This window comes from Brugia malayi (genome assembly GCF_000002995.4).
Source record: "Brugia malayi strain FR3 genome assembly, contig: Bm_v4_Chr2_contig_001, whole genome shotgun sequence".
Lineage (NCBI taxonomy): Eukaryota > Metazoa > Nematoda > Chromadorea > Rhabditida > Onchocercidae > Brugia > Brugia malayi.
Window position 1 is genome coordinate 13,237,796 of NW_025062476.1, and position 21,780 is coordinate 13,259,575.

The 21,780-nt window shown below is 28.7% G+C and overlaps 2 protein-coding genes across 4 annotated transcripts; one reads left to right on the forward strand and one right to left on the reverse strand.

The window, feature by feature from the left end:
* On the forward strand, window positions 1-3,014 carry Bma-lips-7 (Lipase family protein; the record flags this gene model as incomplete). The annotated part of the gene is made up of 5 exons (XM_043079422.1): window positions 1-231; window positions 1,148-1,275; window positions 1,805-1,932; window positions 2,422-2,630; window positions 2,868-3,014. The coding sequence occupies 5 exons, from the start codon at window positions 1-3 to the stop codon at window positions 3,012-3,014; spliced, it is 843 nt and encodes a 280-aa protein (XP_042935356.1).
* Window positions 3,015-7,268: 4,254 nt separating this feature from the next.
* Bma-ifg-1 (MIF4G domain containing protein) lies at window positions 7,269-21,476 on the reverse strand (the record flags this gene model as incomplete). Of its 3 annotated transcripts, XM_043079424.1 has the most annotated exons (25): window positions 7,269-7,421; window positions 7,602-7,824; window positions 8,152-8,357; window positions 8,637-8,867; window positions 8,986-9,195; window positions 9,466-9,669; window positions 9,773-9,877; window positions 10,219-10,473; window positions 10,637-10,810; window positions 11,196-11,352; window positions 11,699-11,874; window positions 12,061-12,165; window positions 12,264-12,323; window positions 12,597-12,677; window positions 12,908-13,081; window positions 13,277-13,421; window positions 13,634-13,892; window positions 14,048-14,159; window positions 14,310-14,584; window positions 18,849-19,198; window positions 19,415-19,509; window positions 19,690-19,831; window positions 20,104-20,311; window positions 20,499-20,594; window positions 21,425-21,476. In XM_043079424.1, the coding sequence occupies 25 exons, from the start codon at window positions 21,474-21,476 to the stop codon at window positions 7,269-7,271; spliced, it is 4,248 nt and encodes a 1,415-aa protein (XP_042935358.1). The 3 variants fall into 3 exon arrangements, with proteins under 3 accessions (XP_042935358.1, XP_042935357.1, XP_001895525.2); XM_043079423.1 differs by lacking the exon at window positions 20,499-20,594; XM_001895490.2 differs by lacking the exons at window positions 18,849-19,198; window positions 19,415-19,509; window positions 19,690-19,831; ... (1 more) ...; window positions 20,499-20,594; window positions 21,425-21,476 and having other exon boundaries at window positions 14,310-14,498.
* Window positions 21,477-21,780: the final 304 nt, after the last annotated feature.

Sequence of the window (21,780 nt, forward strand, 5' to 3'; positions counted from 1 at the left end):
ATGTTGCTGTTATATTTATTGGTGATTTTTCGTCACATACAAGCTGATTTTACGACACATTTTCGTTCATTTATACATACAAATTATGGTATTGCTATTGTGCAAGCATTGGAACGCACTGATTTGGGTACCAATGCAAGTTTTGGTGGTAAACAAAGTGGTGAAGACGAATTTAATAATCAAGCTGTTATATTAATTCATGATAGTGGTGAGAAAATTACTCGATTACAGGTAATGCTTTCTATTTTTTTTCTCTCTCTCTCTCTCTTCATACTTCCTCTCTCTCTTCATACTTCTTTAATTTTATAAGTAAGTAAAATTCAAGAGTAATGGAATGATATGGTGATAGGTAATACCAGATTTAGGTAAACTTCCCCTTTCTCTCTCTCTCTTCATAGTTCTTTAATTTTATAAGTAAAATTTAAGAGTAATGGAATGATGCGATTATAAGTAATACTTTCTTTCTCTCCATGTTTCTTTTTTATAAGTAAGTAAAATTTAGGAATAATGAAATGATGCGTATTATTACCAGATTATACGCAATACTTTCATTTTCTCTTTCTTTGCTCTCTCTCTCTCTCCTTCTCTCTTCATGTTTTTTTTTTTTTTTTTGTTTTAATTTTATAAGTAAGTAAAAGTTAAGAATAATGAAATAATATGATTATAGGTAATACTTTCTCTCTCTCTCTCTCTCTCTCTTGACGTTTGTTTTAATTTTATAAGTAAGTAAAATTTAAAAGTAATAAAATGATGTGTATTAAGGAATGAATTTTTCCACTTTTCCTCTTTCTTTTTCTTTTTTTTTTTTAGCTATAAGATGATAAAACTTAACAAAAATTATTTAATTTCAAATTAATCAGAAATTTTTCATTTACTTACTTACTCTCTCTCTCTCTCTCTTGCTCTTCGTTTCCCTCTCTTTTGCTTTTTCTTTCTTTCAATTTATATGCAAAATTCAATGTAATGAAATTTTTTGTAGTCAATAATAATAATAATAATGATTATTTAAATCAGATAAATATTGGTTAACTCAGACAGAAAAAAAAAAAAGAAATTAATTTAAAATTTCTCATTTTTAAAAATATTTTGAAAGAGAAAATGAAAAGATTTAAAAAAGCAAAAAAGTGAAAAAAGATATTTTTTACAGCGAATGGTAAATCATTTACTTTCCAAAGGTTATAATCGATCTGAAATTTATGGTACAACATGGGGTGACGGTGGTTTAACAACTAATGCATTAATTGATTTAAAATGTTCATATGTTAAACAAATTAGGTATGAAAATTGTTTCTTCTTTTTCTTTCTTATATTTATAAGAATAAAAATTAGTTAGTAAATGTTTTTTGTTTAAAAAGAAATTTTTCATTAAAAAATAATTAATTAAAAATAGAAAAGAGATAAAAAAAAAAAAAAAAAAAGGTAATAATAATTTGATTGCAATTCATTGCGATAATTAATTCATTCATTGTTTATTTCAAATTTTGTGTAATAATTGTTAATTACTAAAATGTTATTAGCATTTATTATTTATCTTATTTTAACAATGTATTTTTCATTATTACAATTTATTTATTGTTTATTTAAATTTTATACAGCAATTGTTAATTATTTAAAAGGTATTAGCATTTATTACTTTTTTATAAATGTATTTTTCATTGCTACAATTTGTTTATTTATTGTTTATCCAAATTTTATACAGAAATTATTAATTATTTCAAAGCTATTTATTACTTTTAAAATATATTTAAATTTTAATTATTGAAAAAAAATTTTTTTTTTTTTATTTCGCCTTTTTTTTTTAAAGAAGTATGATAATTGCTGTTCGTCAGTATACTGGTACACGTGTTGACGTGATTGCATACGGAGTGGGTTCACCATTAGCGCGTAAAGCAATTCTTGGCGGTGATTGCGTTGATACACGTGAAATTCTCGGTTGCTCATTTTCTCGAATAAAATTATTTTTGTTTTGTTTTGTTTTTTTTCTTTTTTCCGAAAATGTTAAATAAAGTTTAATATTGAAATAATATAATAATAAATTTGAATAATTTTAATAAATAAATTCTTAAAAAGTTTTAATAATTAAATGTAAATAGATTTCCATTTTTTTTATTTTTTATTTTTTCATATAATACTAAGAGAAAGAATAATGATAATATAATAATATATCATTTTTTCTTTCATTTTTTTTCTTCTTTTTGCGCTTTTTTTACTTAGAATTGTAAAAATAGAAATTCTAAGTAATGCTTAAAATTTGTATTTTAATTACAACATTTTACATTTTTATTTTTTATATAATTTAATTCTTCGTTTTCTTTTTTTCCTCTTTTTTTTTCTAATAGAATATTTTTTATTTTTATATAATTAAAATTGAAATATTGAAAAAGTATTTTTTATTTTTTTTTTCGTATAATTTTTATTTAGGTCCACCACTTACGGAATTAATTGATACATATTTGAGTGTTGCTGGTGCAAATTACGGTATGATATCATGTTTTATACCGATACCGGTAGGTGCATGCAACCGTAGAACCGGTTTACATTGCCGGTCAACATTTTTGCAAGATATTAATGGACAAATTTCATATGAAGGCACATTCATCTTTAGTATTTTCTCAGATTCTGATGAAAAGGTTAATTGAAAATGTTAACTTTAATAATTTTTAAAAATTATTAACAATTTTTTAATGTAAAATAAATAATTTAGTAAATGTTAAAATATTTGATTATTGTTTGGTAAGAATTATTGCATTAATTTATTTATCAATTTATGAAAAAAAAAAAAGCATATTGAAAATGATAAAATAATTTGACCAATTTTATAAAATATTTCTTTTTCATTTTTTTTAAATTTAAATTTTGAATTATAGGTTGGTTATCGTGGTTGCAATACATTACTGAGTCCGATTAGAGGTGAAACCGGATTCGTAAAGAAGGAATTATTAAATCATGATTTAACTATTGATAAGACATATGAAATGCAACGAAATTTCATACAAAAACAGCGACCATTTTAAGTAAATAAATCCGTTTTTTCTTTTTTTTTTTTTTTTTTTTTGTTCTACCTGAAATTGCTTATTACATTTTCATTAATTATAAATATTTCCAATTGTTGGTTTTATTTAAAATATAATAAATAATAAATATGATAAATGTTTAGTTGAAAAAAAGAATGGCAGTGAAAATTATTTTTTTTTTTTTAATTTGAAATAACTAAATAGAATGAAACTTATCACATTATCATCATTTGAGGAATTTTTCAATTCTTCACTAATTGTTAGGAATTCTTTGGTATTTGTGATTGATTGGTTGATTAATTCAGAGAGAGAGAGATTATCCCATTATTAGATCTCTCTGTTCCTTAATTAACTGAGAGAAATTCTCTGATTCTTGATTTGATTATTTATGATCTGATAATAATTGAAGTAAAAGGAAAAAATTAATGCATACAATGCGTTATTGATAATAATGATGATAACTGAGGTGATAATGATGAATTACTGAGATGATAATAATGATACGATGAATTATTGAGGTGATGATAATGATATTTTATTACTGAGATGATGATAAGGATATGATGAGGTGATAATAATGATACGATGAATTATTGAGGTGATGATAATGATATTTTAATAATGAAATGATAATAATGATATTTTAATACTGGAACAATAAATAAGAACTAATTATCAAAACACTTTACCCCGCTTCTCTCCCTTCCTCTTACCCTGCCCTCTCTCTTATCCTGCCTTCCCTCTCATTGTGATTCTGGAAAAAATCATTTCAAAAACATTTAAATAAATTAGTAAGCATAAACTATTTACTAATATAACAATTTATTAGCAAATAATTTTGCAACATTTGAAATAATAGCAGTACATATAAAATTTTAATAAATAATCAAATTTAATGGAATAATTTAATACTTATTATTTCCAATTTTTTAATGATATCTTTGTTGCGACCATATTTGATGTGTATTTTATATGATAATATATATTAAAATAATTTAAGTACTTGAATAAATACATTTTAATTTCGAAGAAAAAAAAAAAAAAAAACTGTCAGATCATTTTGACTCCAAAGAGCAAATCATCTTAGATCATTTTAACTTTAGAAAAAAAAAAATCATTTCAAATCATTTTGATTCCGGAAAAAATCACCTCAAATACCTTAATTGAAACTTAATTTAAAAGGCTCGAAGAAAATATGATTTAAGAGATAAATTGATCGTATTTGGTTATTATCAAAAAATGAGCGGCATATTATCATAATTTTAACCCAAGGAAAAAATCTTTTTATCATTATATGATAAAAATTATTCCGGAAAAGTAAATGTAAACTATGATGTTTATTTATTACTTATCTTATCACTCCTAATTTTAAACAGTTCATATGGCAATTTGCAGGATACATTTGTTGAATTTTTCTTTTTCCCTAAAAAGTTAATAATAGTGTGACAATTTGTTATTTTAATAACCTAAAAGAATATCTGCAAAATTCTATTTTATTAAGATTAAATGTGAATTATTAATTCCATTAATGAAATGCTCATTATTTTGATTAAGTAAGCATTTAAAATTCAAGTTTAGGATTTGAAGATTGTGATAGTAATTTGGACATTGTTAGAATTTAATCAATAATTTAAGCTATTTTCTAAAATCGATGTTTAAGATTTCAAAGTTTTAAGCTAAATCTAGGCTATTTTCATGCCTATATTAGAATTTAATTTAATAATTCTGTTTGATACTAAATTTAACTTTCCATGATTACATTGAGCTTAATTTAGCATTTCCGGAAAAGACAGAGAATTTTTAGAATTCATTAAATGTTAAGAATTGTTAGCGAAATGCTTATTTTATCAAATGATAATTGATAATAGTTGTGATTTTCTATTTTTTTTCAGGAAATGGTTATATTTTCTATTTTCATGAAAAATGGTTATAAATTATTGGGAAGTGATCATGATGGAAATCATTTCAAAACAATATATCAATTATTAAACTTTTTTATTTTTTTTTTTACCAATTATTAAACTTACCATATACAAATGATTTATGTATATTAAATCATTAATGTACATTAAATCCGGTAAAACCGGAATATAACTGAATAATATAAATGAATGTCTAAAATTGCTTAGGTCAGTTGATAAATTTGTTTGACTTGCAATCGAAAAATTCTTCTTCTGCTGTTATCGTCGTACACTACTATCAGATATCAATATTTCCCTAATAGATGAGTTTTACTTTTTTTTATTAAATGATTTCAACTTATTAAATATTACTCTACTTCAGATAAAATTTTTGATGATTATAAATGTGTGTTATTTTATCAGTGATCTTATTTTAATTTACAAAAAATTATGCCATCTAAGAGTATAATTAACAAATATTGTAATTTTGTATCGTTATTTAAAACATTTTGAAATTATTGCGTAAAAATATTCGTTTGATAATTATAAAATTTTACTGTTATATGTATAATGTATGTTATCTCCATATACCAGATTTCTACCAATAATTAATTTTATCTGTCACACAACATTACTTTTAGAATGACCAATGATGAATGAAGAAAAAGAGAAAAAAAAAGCAAAACCATCCTCATAATGATATGTGTGAATTTTGTCAATTTATGATGCAGTTAATTTTTGGAGTTACATCACTTTGATAGAAACCAGTAGGTACTTGTAAATAATAGCATATGTACTAATTGCATCAAATTGAATAAAATCGATAAAAATAAATTATTATTGTAACGAATGAATGGTATTCTCTTATTAGACCAAATATTATTGGCCATACAATAAGATATAATTATCAAAAAAAAAAAAGAAAAATTTACAATTAATTAATTTTGTTAATGCACTGAAGAATCACTATCATTTTATTGTGATTTTTCCTTCGCAGAATCATAAAAAAAAAAAAAAACATCTTATGCTGCCAGCTTGCAGTGTATTCATCAATTATGTAATCTTCAATCAATCAACCAATCAATCAATCAATCAATCATGCATTGGCAAAAAGACAAAGTAGAGAGAGAAAGAGAAAAAAAAAAGGGAAGAAAGAAACAGCATATGTGTTGGATGCATTTGAATAAATTTCTTGAAAATGTTCAAAGATTCAAACGAAAGCTTCGCATTATTTCTCAAAGAATACTTTCGATTGATAAATTTCACATTGAAAATCAATCGACAATTTTCACCGATTGAGGAGCAAATTTTTTGATATTGGATAAAAAGTGAGCCAAAAAAAAAAAAAAAAAAAATGAAAAATGAAAGATGAAAAAAAAAAGAGGAGGAAAAAAAAATAAAAAGAGAACAATCCATAGCGTCTTATATCACATAACAAGAAACACCAGTCTCGTACAACATCGTATTTTTTTCAAAGCTAATTTCGACAGAAGAGAAAATTCATTTGCATCTTTGAAAGAATTCCATAAACTATTAATATGAAATAGATAAGTAACCCATTAAATTTTGTTTTACATAATAACAATCCCAATAATTTTTGCTCAACTGAATCGCTCACAATTTAAGAGTATTTAAAATAAAATACCAGCAAATAATCTTCTTTATACCTCATTGCGAAACCGATTAATTAATACTATTATAGCAGCATATAATAGACACAATTAATTTTGCAAGCAGCAAACGCTGACATGCGACATGTCCTTTTTTAGACCTCCTTAGGATGAGAGAAATGATAAAAAATGAATCTATCCAGGCAGAAATTGAAAAAAAGCAAAATTTCTTCCATAAATGAAATAAAATGTACAGATATTGAAGGTCACATATCGCACTAGCTTAAATCGAACAATAATAAATAAGACAAAGAAAGAAGCAAAACATTGAAAAATGACATAAAATACAAGAACACAAAGAATAGACGTAAATTCATCGTTGCGCAAATATGGAGGAAAAAAGCACTTGCTGGTGCACCACATTTGAGAATTTCAATTTTGAGTTGTTAAATTTGATATAGAATGAAACAAAAGAGGAAATGAAGAATTATATTGTTATGTAATGAATTACTGGTAATCTAAACAAGTCTCTCATTAGGTTATATGCCATGATAGAGACCGATTTTATCTGGATTACTAATCTTTTCCTTCCAAAAAAAAAAAAAAAAAAACGAACCAAGAATTTCTCTAGCCATAAAATTAAGGCGTAAAACTATGGGAGAGTAAATTGCAGAAAAAAAAAAAAAGAAAAAAGACAGAATAATTGGAAGATAAGATTGACTTGTTTAAAGAAATAATGACAACTAGTTGAGCAATAATTGATAGAGATTTTTGCCAAATGATAACTGACATGATTTGAGCTCATCCACCAACGAATCTGAATGTAAATCCTTAATTTCATCAAATGCCATTCCTGTTGACGACACTTGTCCATCACGATCATGCTCTATTTCTACCTACATTTGAAAAATAACTTTGTTAGATCTATTTTTCATCAAAACATAATTTCAATTAAAATGAAACAGTCATTTTCTCCTTTTTTTTTTTATAAGTAATATGATGTAAAAATAATAGATTTCATTTAAAATCAAATCAAAAAAAAAAACAGCTAGTTCAAAATAAGAATTATAACATACGAGTCGTTTGAGCACACTGACAAGAAGGGCGTATGGCTTCCTTGAATCAGCATCAGCATTCTTAAATGATTCCTTGAAATCTCCCAGCGATGGTCGAGGACCTTCGAAATGCTGCACCTCACACATTATTGACCAACTTATCACCTCTGCTACACATTCCCATATCCTCATGTTATCTTCCCACAGTTCCATTTCCACCACTTGTGTGCAATAATCTGCTACCCTGAAAATATATGATTACAATTACACAGGCTTCTACAATAAAACTGTTAACTTAAAAACAGTTAAAAAATTCTTACCTAAAAAAAAAAGAGAAAATAAAGCCTTAATTAATTTCATTCAAGGAATTTGTTCATATTAAAGTCTAAAAAAAAAAAAAAAAAAAAAAAAATCATTAAAGCATATAATTCTAATGGCCACTAATCATGATATATTTATACTTCATCACTTACCATTTCAGTTCAGTGTCATTTTTTCTTTTTTTTTGACATCAAATATCGCTTATAAAAGAAATATGCAAATATAAAGCTATGAACAATGATAAGCGAACCCTCGAAGAGCATGTCCTTTGATATCAGATCGTTGTAAACACCTGCATATCACTTGACCAACATATCGCCTACGTGGATTCCGAATATCACCATTAGTTTTTTCAACACCTATCTTCATCAGCAGTCGAAATGCTTGTCGAACTCGACGCAGGTCCATGTTCATTGTCCTCTCATCGATCATTATTTCCATAATTGATTGGAATAGCTGTAAGTTAAACATGATGATGCCAAATTAATATATACCACAACATTGAATTCAATGAAAATATCTCGTCAGATGTCATAATTTCAAGAACTACTGCTACTACTACTGTTGCTACTGACTATGCTTAAGGAAAAATCTCTAATCAACCAAAATTTCATGTGATGATTTAGACTAAAATTTCCTGACGAAATTATCAACATCATTATATTGTAGTATAAATCATGCATTACTTCTCTCATTATTAGTACATTAGAGAAAAATGAAACGCAAAAATATCACCAATTCAATATTTGAAGCATCGGAGAAATATTCATGTAATTCTCGATACAATGATCCAAATATTTCTTTCTCATCCACTTCACTTACTCTGCCACCTTGACTACCGTCTTTGATTTCATCATCCACAATTGATGATGGTGGTGATGAACCACCGGCTGCTATACCCGCATATCCACGCCTTAATGCGTTAGAGCTTGCACTGTGTGTTACAGCGCTTGCTGCTGCGATAGCCTAAATTGCAATTGCACTTTCATTTTTACTAGTAGCAAAACAAATAGATTGATTATATTATCAGTTAAAAATGATTAAAGGTTTTATTTTCTGATCATAAAATGTTGATACTACTTACTGCACTGCGTTCTTCATCTCTAGATTTCCTAGATTCTGATGGTTCTCGACTTGATGGTTGAGAGTTATCACGAGAAGCTAACGAGCCACGTCCCGCTCCACGACCAAGCGTACCACGCGACAATATACTCCTATCCATTTGCTGCCCACCACCAATTGCACCACCTGCAAATGGAGGTCGGCGTGCACCAAGTGACTGTGGTTGATCGACCTGTAATACTTGCATCTACATGGACATCGATAATTTCCACCAAAAAAAACTATCAAATCACTGTAGATAATGTTAATGTGAAAGCAATATTTTAAACATATAACAGTTTTCTTAATATATATATATAATAATCAATCCATTGCATAATTCACTTAATATAAGTATTAAACAGTCCTAATTTACAGAGAGCGTTTTGATTAGTTGCTGAATTTATAAAATAAAATTGCAAAAGTGAAATAAAATGAGATGATTAATAACTTAGCAACATACACTATTTAAAGTTTGATTTTTCCTGCTAGCAGTATTAGCAACAAGATTAGCAGCTCCAGCAGCTCGTGCTTTCTGATCACGACTTGGTTCACCAACTCTCGATCCGTATTGACGACCATCCTGTGACTGCCTTCCAATTAATACTGGTCTTTGGTTTCGCTTATCCAACGAGGTACGACCCTCATATCGTTTTTTATTAGCATACTGTAAACAAAATTTTCGAAAAACTACAAATAATACACAGCATGTATATTTTTAGAGATGAAATATGAGAAATATTTTACTCAGCAAACTTTCAAGAACATACTTGCTCACGCTGCAACCTATTTGCCATTTCTTCCCTTCGAGCTTCATCATGTACTTCCTCTAGAGTTTTTGGTCCACTTTCAGATGTTCGTGGAACCCATTTATTCTGAAAGTAGGAATAAAAAGCATTTTCTTTTTTAAAAAAAAAAGATTCAAATTAATGAAGCTAATTATCCACAACTGCTGAATATGTATGTCGAAAACAACCAACGTAGTGATTTCAATAAGTATGTCCGAAATATTCAAAAAAGGTAAACTACATTTAGAAAATATGAGTGAAAATAAGATGAGAAGTTAAAACTGGACCATTTACTAAATTAGCAAATATCATTAACAAAATGAGCACCACCAATATAGAACTTAATAGATAGTTCAAATTAATTTTCACTCTATCTCTGTGCGAGAAAAAAAAAGAAAAAAAAAAAAAAGAAAAACTTAGAAACGAACATCTCTTAGTTCGATAAGATTCAGAATCAAAAATCGAACGCGATTTGACACTTTTGTTGAAACTTCGTTAAGATGTTCGAAATAAAGATTCGTATTGAATTCTTCGTGTTTTTGCGCTTCTTGAGGGTGATCCTGCGCATGTGGATCCGATAATCCCGACTGATAACTTGCTTGTTGTTGACATTGACGATCAGCCAATTTGCCTACCGATTCAAGCATTTTGACGGCACATTCTATACTTTCTTCATCACCATCCTGTAAGTAGAATCAATATTTCTTCAAATTCCATTAGGAGCAATTTCGGATGTATAAAAAGATTGACAATCAAGCAGTAAATATGATATTAAAAGTGCAGAAAGTAGTTAGTTATGTTCATCCTAATTGAAATCAAATTTTGGAAATATTTTTAAGGGCTAACCGGTGATTCACTGTGATTTTTGAGCAAATGCACTATACACCAATTCAAAATCCGTGGTACTATTAATTCATGCCTAAATAGTTGTCCAATAAATCCTATATTGCCTAACATTCGCCGCCGTTCTCGTGCTTCCATTTCCATCAATTCTATTTTTAATTCGCGCTTCTTTTTCTCCTGCAAGAAGTGAAACAATTCTAAACAAGAATATAGATTATTTTTCTTACCACATAACCCTAAATTTAAAAGAATTTTATTCAATTGCAATCAGTACTCAGTTTGTTATTGAAAGCAAGTTTAAAAAACTTTGAAACAAACCTTAACATTAGCTAAGAAATTTGAGAGTTAATCATATAAAAACATGTTCGTTTTGCATTTTGCAAACGACAAAAACTATTAATATATTAACACTACCTTCAAAATTTGATTAATATTTATTTTCCTCTACTTAAATACAGTATAGACAGTAATTTTGTGAATTTCCTTTCGTTAAAAATTTTTCTTCTCCTTGTCATGAAATTAAAATTTATAAACAATTGCAGATTTCATACAAGATACTTACATCAGTTTCTTTCTCCATTTCAATTTTCTTATTGTTGATTTCAGACATTCTCTTCTCTTCGAAAGTATTCTGACACCGAGTCAATAATGCACTTCGAAATTTTGATTTATCTTTTGATTCTTTTGATTCTTTCACCACTTGCATTTTGCAAAGGTCACTTAAATACATTCAATTTTTCTACTAATTTTCCAATGAACTTTCCAAAAATGAATGAACTTTTCGTGCCATTTATAGTGAATTCCAAAAATCACACATCAAAAATGAACATAGTTTTTCCACTTCAACTTATCAATCTATCATCAATTCTAACTCTGCTCTTATATTTTCTAAACAATGTGAAAGAATACAGTTGATAAAAGAGGAATTATTCATAAAAATGTAGCAGTAATTATTCCAATTAAACTCACCGAACATTTAACACATTCTGCTTTATACACCGTTTTGTTTTACCAATATTCCAAAGAAATTGTACTATATTTCAAATGAACAATCATAGTACTTACCTATAGAGAGCACAGAAATTTGGTTCTTCAACAGCCTTATCAAAAATAATGTTGATCACTTCACCCATTTGTTCTTTGTTTTTGTAAACTTCAAAACGCAAGAAATCTCGTGACAGTTCATCGAATGTTGATGGCGTCAATTTATTCAACAAACTGCGCACACTCTTATACAATTTCTGCAACAGTAACATAACAGCTTATAATCAAATGAAATATCTTGTTTAAACACTAAATTTGCCATAAGCTTCATAAAAAACTATGCACAACTTTAATTTTCTTTAATAAACGATAACCAATATCATTTTATTGAAATATTTGTTTCCTTCAAAAATTTTCTAACAAGGGAATCACGTCTATTTTACCTGATTAGCATCAATATTTCTTTCGGGTTTCCATGCATTTTCAGCTTTATGCAATTTCACCGGTTCACGATTAGGTCGATCAATTGATGGTCGACTTACCGCTGGCTAAATTTAGCATAAAATTAGTGTATCAGTGCTGAAGCTCAACGTTTTAAAGTTATGAGTGATCAATAAAAAATTAGAAAACAAAATTAATTACGAACCCTTTTGCGATCACGCTCACGTTGATTTGAATGAGTCCGATCGCTAAGTCTTCCATGATACTGGAATTAATAAATTAATTTAAGATCTAAAATTGTAATGTATTTTTATAGGAAAAAGGAAATTGTTGCAAATTTTACCAGTTCCCGTCTTCGGAAACTTTCAAATTTCCATTTTTCGTCTTTGTGCTAGTGTGAAAAAAAAATGTTTCTTTTTTTTTTTTTCCAAAAAGACATTCACAACAAAAAAGTGTACTAATATTGCTTTAGCATTTTTTTTTTACCCTATAATATTCGATTAAAGAAAGAAAAAAAAAAAACTATCAAAAAACAAACCGCTTTTGGTTTTGATTGGCTTTTATCCACCCAACCGGGAATAAATCGAGCACCTGCACCAGCTGCACTATCAAAACGACGCTAAACAAGTAAATTTAGATGGACAGAAAATAAAAACAATGAATTAATAAACACTTTTTTAAACGATAACTAATATTTACAATGCCCGTTTAATCAATACAACATATTGTCTATGCATCGCTCTTGTCAGGATTATGGTATATTGGTTTCAAAATTTAAGTATATTCAATGTAGGTTAACAATCTTTGAGTTAAACGATAATAATTATGAATAAATAAAACAATGCTAACTTGACGATCACCAACGGTGCCATTAGCAGGAGCTGAAGCGATGTCAATACCAAGTTCTTTCAAGTCTGATACTTTTACAGGCAATACGGAATCCAGGAGGACATCTTTGACTATATCCCGTATCAGACACAAATAATCATGGCCATACACACGTTCATTCAGATTAACAACATTCTGAAAATTTTCTTGGAAAAATTATACCCAGAACTTTCTATTTTAGCCAAGCCTTTTTCTCTTTCTTCTCCTTCTTTCCTCTCCCCCTCTCCATCAATTAAATTTTGTTTTATCTCATTGTTTTGAAAAAAAAGAAAAACAATATGAATTTTAGTAACTTTATTTTCCAGTATAATTAGTATTTTTGCAACTAACTTCATCTTTTAACATTTCCTTTTGTTTAGCAGTATACTCTTGTTTTTTTCTTGTTAGCATAGCTTCAGGACTTTCTTCTACTTCAGTAAATTTCTCATCTTTTTCGGCTTCTTCTTCATGCACTATTTCAACAACAGAATGACCCCTTAAAAAGGAACACGATTGTTAAAAAATGATTAATTTGTAAGTATCATACTTTAGTTATTTGAGTAAAACAATTCTTCAAAGTTAGTTTTTTTTTTTTTTTTTTTAAAAAAATATTTTTCTTGCAAGTCAATTCATTGTCAATTTGAGAGCGAAAAAAAAAGCGCTCATTTCCAATTTCTGCCATTAAAAATTAAAAAAGCATTAACTTACTGTATCGAAAGCGGCAAAATATTATCATCTGTTTCTACTTGCTGCAATGGTTGACGTTTCTGATGTTCTTCGTCCCCTTTTTCATCCTCGTCATCATCTTCTTGACATTGCTCTTGTTCCCCTACTTCGCCTGCTATTATTAAAGTAGTTCCTATATCTCGTTCCTTATCATCTTTTGCAATAACCGATGTTACCATTTCAGTATTTCGTTGAAATTCCTTTTCCTGTTTGCTGTCTTGTTCAATTCCTTCATCTGATTCTAAAATTGTGACATATGAATATGATTATCAAAGATTCCTGTAAGTTGATTAGTTCTCTTCTGCAAAACTACTCATAAATATCTACTTATGCATTTTTTTTTACTTTTTTTTTTCTTTTTCTTCTTTACTATATCATCTATGTTACTCAACAGACCTTGCGATTCAGCTGATATAGTAGAATCATTTTCCTCCACTGATTTCGGTACTTCTACGACCACAATTTTTACTTCGTCTGCTGATAGCTCGGGTGGAGCACTCCTTTCGGCCTTAAGTGAGATGTATAAATGCAAAAATGCCAAAGGAAAAAAAAAGTTACTTCAAAATAATTACTTTAAAAATTCTTCATAAAGAGGAAAACATTTATGGTAAAGTTCAACTCATCACCTATAACTCTGTGTTTTTTTGAAAATTGATACCTCTTTTGACGGTGATATAGTAGTGGATACTGGTGGAGCTGATGTTGACGGTCGTGGTGTCACATCAACGACTGCATCATTTTGCGCTGTTTGTGCTGGAAGAGATGAGGCGGTGATCGTAGGTGGTGGAGTAGATGTTACGGTAGTGACAGCATTAGAACCACCTAAGACTGATTGAGCAACTTGCATTGTGAATTTTTGCGATGCATTTGAAGGGAACGACGATGGCTGCTCACGTTTCACGTCCTGTCCTGATGAAGGACCTCTCTTACCACCTGCAAATACTCACAAAAATATTTAAAAAAGAAAATAAAGTGATAAATGATAAAGTTTTTCATTGTTTCCATAAAAATAATTGCCTATCTATGTAATGAAACACAGAACACTTTAAAGCACTACCATTTCTTCGTCTTTTTTCATTTCTTTTTTTCCTCCAAGAAAGACATTAATGACCTAATTTTGTTTTAAAAAAAAAAAAAAGCCTTCTTTCTTATAAATTGGGAGAAGAGAGTAAACATATTCCGATAAGATGCAAATTCAAGAAAAATGCAACTCAAAATGACTTTTGAAAAAATAATAGAAAACTCATCCTAATACTTTATATTTTAGATTTACCAGTCATGCATGAAAATACAAATCTATGAAACGGGTAAATGTCGAAAATAACGATCAAAGAGGAAATGATTAAATGAAAACTTGCAATTCCCAAAAAACACCCAAATATGGTAATTACCATAGTTATCGCTTCTCAGCAAAGTAACATTTCTTAAAGTCTCAAAGTCACTGCTATCATTTCTTCAAACTTTAACAATTATAAATAACTGATGAAATAGTTTAACAGTGGCTATGAAATAAGCACAGAATTTCACAGCGTTAAGAAAAAAAAAAAAGAAAAATGAGGATAATACAAGCTTGAAATAAGCTAATTTTTTCTATCGTAAAATAAATAATATAATAACGAATCCTGAAACTACTACTTTAAACAACTTTAGTATTTTATGACTTACTCTTCGATTGATAAGCAGTAACAAATTTTCACAAGGAATCTAATATCTATTGATATTAACTTTACATTAATCTACTTCAGCTATCTTCTAAACATTATTTGCATAAGAACAAATAAAAGAACACAAATTTATGAGAAAACACAACGATTAAAAAAGCATAAAAACCTACAAAAGTATTTCGTGCAGTTTTTTTTTTTTTTTTTTTTTTTTAATTTTTTCATAACAAATATCGCTTTAGCAAGATTTGCTTATTCATTTTATGTTGCTTTCTGCTATTAACATCATCAATTCAGTTTTTTTTTTTTCCCTTCTTCCTTTTTACTTCATCTATCTTCATTTATTCAAATCTTTCTCCTAGTCTATATCACCCACCTATCCAACCTTTCTACACATATCATAAACCATCCTAGTAAGATGAACAACAGAAAAAAAAAAAAAACACAGGAATAAACAACAGATGAAAGTGAGATGGAATAGTTTTCTATTCCATCTCACTTTCATTTGTTTTCTATTTATCGTTTCAGCAACAACTACTCTTTACACCTTAACTACAGTTTCATCCATCTTTATATATAAGTGAAAAAAAAAAAAAGAAATTGGAAGAAAATTTAATTCTCAAATTTACGAAACAATCATTTCTTCTACTAATAGCAACAAAATATCATTCCTCAACTCTCTTCTTTCACTGAGGCAAAAGATGTTTCAACCATAATGACATCGATAAAAAAAGAAAAAAAAAAGACGAAAAAAAAAACGGACCCATAGCTGTGTAGGAGATGAATTGCATCGATTACAGACGCAATAACGGCTCATTACTTTCTGAACCACTCACAGTCTAAATAATTTCATTCCTATTTAACATTCGCTTTTACTCTTTTCTCAATTTCAATCCAAACTTTTCTCACCCTCATATTTCTTAAATTTACCCATTTGTAAATAATAAGAATATATTACATTACTGCTACTACTACTACTACTTCTACATTCTTCTCTCTAACCATATAATTCCCCTGCTAACATTACAATATTTACTTATGCTATTATCAAAACTATTTTTACAATACAAAAATATACTTAATACATCCCAAAAAAAAAATTTGCACATATCATTTCAATCACTTATGCAGTAGAAAGGATGAATAATGCAATTCAGTTAAAAGTTATGAATTGCATAACCTTTCCTCTCAATTCCCATCTTTCTACCAGTATCATAGCATTCAATCATCATTTTCAAATCCTGTTTATATTTTTGCATACTTAAATGTCTCATTGCTTGTTAACTACCTGCCGACATATTTCTTAACCTGTTCATTTTATTTACAAATATACTTTTCTACTTCACTGCCAATTTGCTTTTTTTTTTTTTTTTTGCATATTTGCTTACTCTTCTATCTCGCTTATACTTCTTAAAATAAAATGAAACGATTACGCACCTAAACTAATAATACAATAAAGGATTCCATATTCGAGTACGGCCAGATAATATACGAATAAAAAGCGGTTAATATGTTTAAAACAAAACAGCAATTAATCAAGTAAAAATGATCACAGTTAAAGTTACAACCATTTTTAATATAATCTTATCATATTTAAATCAATTCTTTTTTTTTCTTCATCTTTAATCATTTGATGAAACAATTTTTCTCATTTAAATTAATCCTATGAAGAGCAATAATTCATTCCATTTTTTAAGTGAACATTCCAAGTTTTTGCTACCCCATTGTCATCTTTATCTTAATCCTATGATATTTTTAAAAGCAAGCTGTAAAATATGACAAACTGTTCATAACAACTGTAAATCTATATTTTTCAAATATCCAAAGCATCAAAGTTATAACATATACTAAAAGCACTATCCATATTTCTGGCGCAAAATAGCAACATAATAATGATCACATTAGCTTACCAAAAAAAAAAAAAAAAAAACCAACTACATTAGCCAATTAACCATTTCCGCTTGTATTTAATAATGATTGCTACCGATGAAACCAATAATGTTTTATTTGAACGAAAAGCCACTTTCCTCAGGCAGCTTAATATACAAAGAAAAAAAAAAAACTACGAACATATCAAACTACTTATACTTATTTCTTCTTTATTCATATCCATGACAGCTTTACCTTGTCTATCCCATTGTTGTCTTTTCTTTTACCATCTAATAATAAATGCACTGCACCCGTGAAATATTAAGTTAGCCAGTCGAAACACAATTCTTTTTTCTATTTAATCTTTTATTTAACTACATTTTTCATCGTATTATTTTTCCCTAAACTTTGCGAGCATCCCTAAATATAACAAACTTTAGGCTAAATAGTTGCATAGTATTCTAATTTTGTTTTTGGTTATATAGAAATAAAGTAGCATGAATGTAGTTTAGCATGATAATTTAAAAATTATATGCATGCATTTGTTCCTAAATTCCATATGTCATTATAGTCTAATCTAATTCTCAAATAGATACACAGTGTTTAAGTATTGAAACAAATCATAGATGATTTAAATGCAATAAATAAAATGTAAACTGTTCATTCATTCACTAAACGGTAGTCAATATGATGATTTATGAACAATAGCATATAAGTCTTACTACCTAAATTATCAACATCAATATCGTGATGCTCTACCCAACCCTTCTTCCGATCTATGTTCTCTGATCAGTTTTTTTTTTTTTTTTTTCTTTAAAACTAATATAGCCTGATGCAACGAAAGAATGCCAATCAATCAGTGATCAGTTATTTCAAATATTAAGAGAAAGGAATTACGCAGCAAATATTCATGCAAAAACATATATGCTAAAAAAAAAGAAAAAAAAAAAAACTAAGACATATATTTTCATAAAAACTTCACCTTTATAAACAACTATATAACTAATTTCATCCATACAACTGAAACTCATCTCCTGTTTCTCTGTACCATGTAAAGGAAGATGGAAAACGGGTAAGAGTGTAAGTGAAATGCGAGAAACATACGAAAAGATTGATTGCTGCAAAAATTATGAGTTAAGAGTAAATATTTAAATCAACTGTCATATTTGCTGACGGTTAAAAATTGCCTGCATCTCGTAAATTTTAGATCAACAGATCAATTAATTATACGCTGTATACAAATGCTGCATGTGAGCTTTCGTTCATAAGACTAATAGTATCAAATACAAATGCTTCATCGATTCTTTTCGATAGGCTTTCCATTAATGCTAACCGTCCTCGATTTCACCACTAATATTCACCAGTGACTTTTCGGTTTATATAAAATTATGAGTTAATATATCTCATAGAGCGATATAAAAATTATATAAAACTTTGGAGTTAGTGTCTTTTAAACTGATATAAAAGCTTACATAGACGTCTTACTTAGATGACACGTACAGCATAAACAAGAATCCAGCCAAAAAACAAAAAATTGACATATGCCGTCATCAAAATGAAATGAACGTTAGTTAGTAAATGCGACCAAAACATGGTCTTCTTTGTAAGCAGTGTAAGTAAATGAATATAGTAACCAATAAACTACCGACAAAACCGAATATACTTACTAGTATCAGCATTTTCCACATTCTGTTGCATCATTTGTTGCTGTTCCTTTTCCGACCTGATGATGTGATCTTTATTCGTCACTTCATTCGTCGTCGGATCGACAATTGACAAGATTCTCTTGGTTTTTGTGAGCTGTTGAGGTGGTTGCTGCGGTATACTGCCTGTTATTCCCGCTGTGGTTGTAGTTGCAGGTGGTGCTGTGGGTGGTGTTGCAGCTGCAGTAACTTGCATTAGAAACGGATTTTGATTGTAGCCTACATTTATGCGTGCTGCTGCTGCCGCCGCTGCCGGATTAATGTAATCTGCTGGCTGAGCAGGCGGAAAATATGAATAAACCGGAGCAACAACCCTGAAATTTGAAATACGCAATAAATATTTTCAAAAAAAAAAAAAATTTGATTAGAATAATTCATGAGCTATTTTCATGTTACATTTTAATCTTCCTCTTTATATCTCTTTCGAAAAGCATATGTCTATTTTCAAGAGATCATATTAAACTATTGTACTGCTGTCTAGAAATTTTTTGTTTTTTTTTTTCACAATAAAAAGTTGATGATAAACTAACGGAGGATAATAAAATGACTGTGGATTATTGGGTATAAAATTGTGTGCACTATAAATAGCGTTCGAATTGTACATCGAACTGGGTGGGTAAGCCAACTGAAAAGTTAATACATCAAATCAATTTAGGAAATATGAAACTTTTAAAAACCGCAGAAGAATGATAAACATATGAAAACTTGCTGTAAAACTAGAAGTATCATTTAAGTGAGCATCAATATTACACAGTCAAACATTTTTCGATCTAATTTCAAACTTTAGATGTAAAAATGAAAAGACCTGTGAAGCTGGATAATTTTGTTGTGTCTGAACTGGTTGCGCTTGATATCTGGCAGTATGTATTGTTATCTGATGATTACCTTGCTGCGGACGTGCACCTTCCACATGCGCTTCGCCCGCTGCAAACTGCATACTCGGATTCCTATAACATAATACATAGATCACTATTTTATCAGACAGAACTGATTATGAAAATATCACAGTCACTATTACGACAGATGGATGATTTGCTTTACAGCAATTATTTTAATAACTATCAAAACTTTAAGGTTATTGAGAAAATGAGAAAGTGCGCAAAATAAATGAAACATATAATATTATAACTTTAATTTTGTTAATGTATTAAAGTAAGGGTAAATCATTTCATAACCTATCCTTCTCTATTCATTTTTCCTAGATCTTTAATAAACTTACGGAAGATTCCTTGGCGGCATCCGTGTAACAGTAGGATACTGACTTGTAGTATGCGGTGGATGTGCACTGTCAACACTTGGTATAGCAAATGAAATTGGTTGTTGAGGTGGCTGCCCAGCATTTCCATTAACCAAAGGCTGTGTTGGTTGCGCCGGTGGTAGCACCCCAGCGGGCATTTGAGAGCTTACAATATGTTGGCCACCATAATCTGAATATTTTATTCTTAAATTCATTATAGAAATATGCTTACACACAATTTCAGATAGATTTTTCCATCCAAAAATGAAAAAAAAAAAAAAAAAATGAGTGAATCCAAATAATGGAAGTTTCTCAGGTCTCCTTCCTTGTTGATTTTAGACTCTGAAATTTGCAAAATAGCGAAAAATTATGCTGACATCTAGCTGTTGCGCCTGTGCGCTGTATAAGATTCGGCACTGCACCCTTCTGATTTCTTGAAGCAAAACCTGATACTACCTGCTCAAATGATACACCTATAAACAAGAATATACAGTACTACCGTGCTCGAGGAATTTTTTGAATACCTAACACATACAAAAACATTCTATCATTCCTGTTAAGCTTAGACCCCCCCTCTCATTAGGTAAGTTCATTTATCATGTTAGAGCGCTTAATACATAATCAATTTTATGATTCTACTTTTAAATCATGTGTAATAAAACCATATGTAATACATGTCTCTAATATACATAAAGAGAAGCAAGCGTTATAGTTTGTTATCACTTTTAGAGAAAATAAAATATACATGATGAAAAAGAGGAAAAAAAAAAAAAGCTTAAAAATCTTTCTCGACGATCTTTCTCTCTATCTTTATTCTGTCTCGCCATAAAAAAACAAGACTTTAAAAAAAAAACCATTATAAAACAAAACTTCTCAAACGAACCTGAGGGAAAGGAAAATGATAAAGTAGAACTATTCCAGTATAACATGATGAATAAAAAATAGGAATAAAAACTAGATTTTTGCATTCAAAGGGATGGATCATTCTTGGAAATTACGGTATTTTTGACAGACATTATCACTATTGAGAATATTCCTTACAGCAAACCATCTGAGCAATAACCTAATATCATTTATGCTTGCTTGCTGTCAACCATCTATTCGTACGTTCTTCAATTTCTCCAAAAACTTTATTCCTTTTCTCAATTTCTTTTATCCTTTTGAATTTTCATACTTCCTTTTATGAATAATGATTGAGATCAAACAAACAGTCAACAGTAAGATCAAATTTCTATTTATAAGCTTTCTACCCTCATTTAACAGTTTATTCGAAATATACCAAATGCACATTAAGTGAAATTACCTGGAATGGATCCATTTCTTCTTGGTTTCCCTCGCGGGTTACCACTGGACATATTATGTTTGAAATTTCTGAAAAGTAAATTTTTTGTTTCATAAGTGATATCATATTGATTAGTAAAATGGTATCATAGGCTAATATGATAACAGAATAAAATTACAACTTTTCACCATAAATAGATAAAATGATAACTAGTTGGTATTACCAACAGAAAATACGATTAATTTAGTAATGATTAGATTAGTTAAATGATTTTTTAATTACAAAAAGACACAATGATTACTAATTAATACTTCCACTGGAATAGACAACAAATTTAATAAGTGAAATAGTATCAATGACAGAGATAAAACAATTGC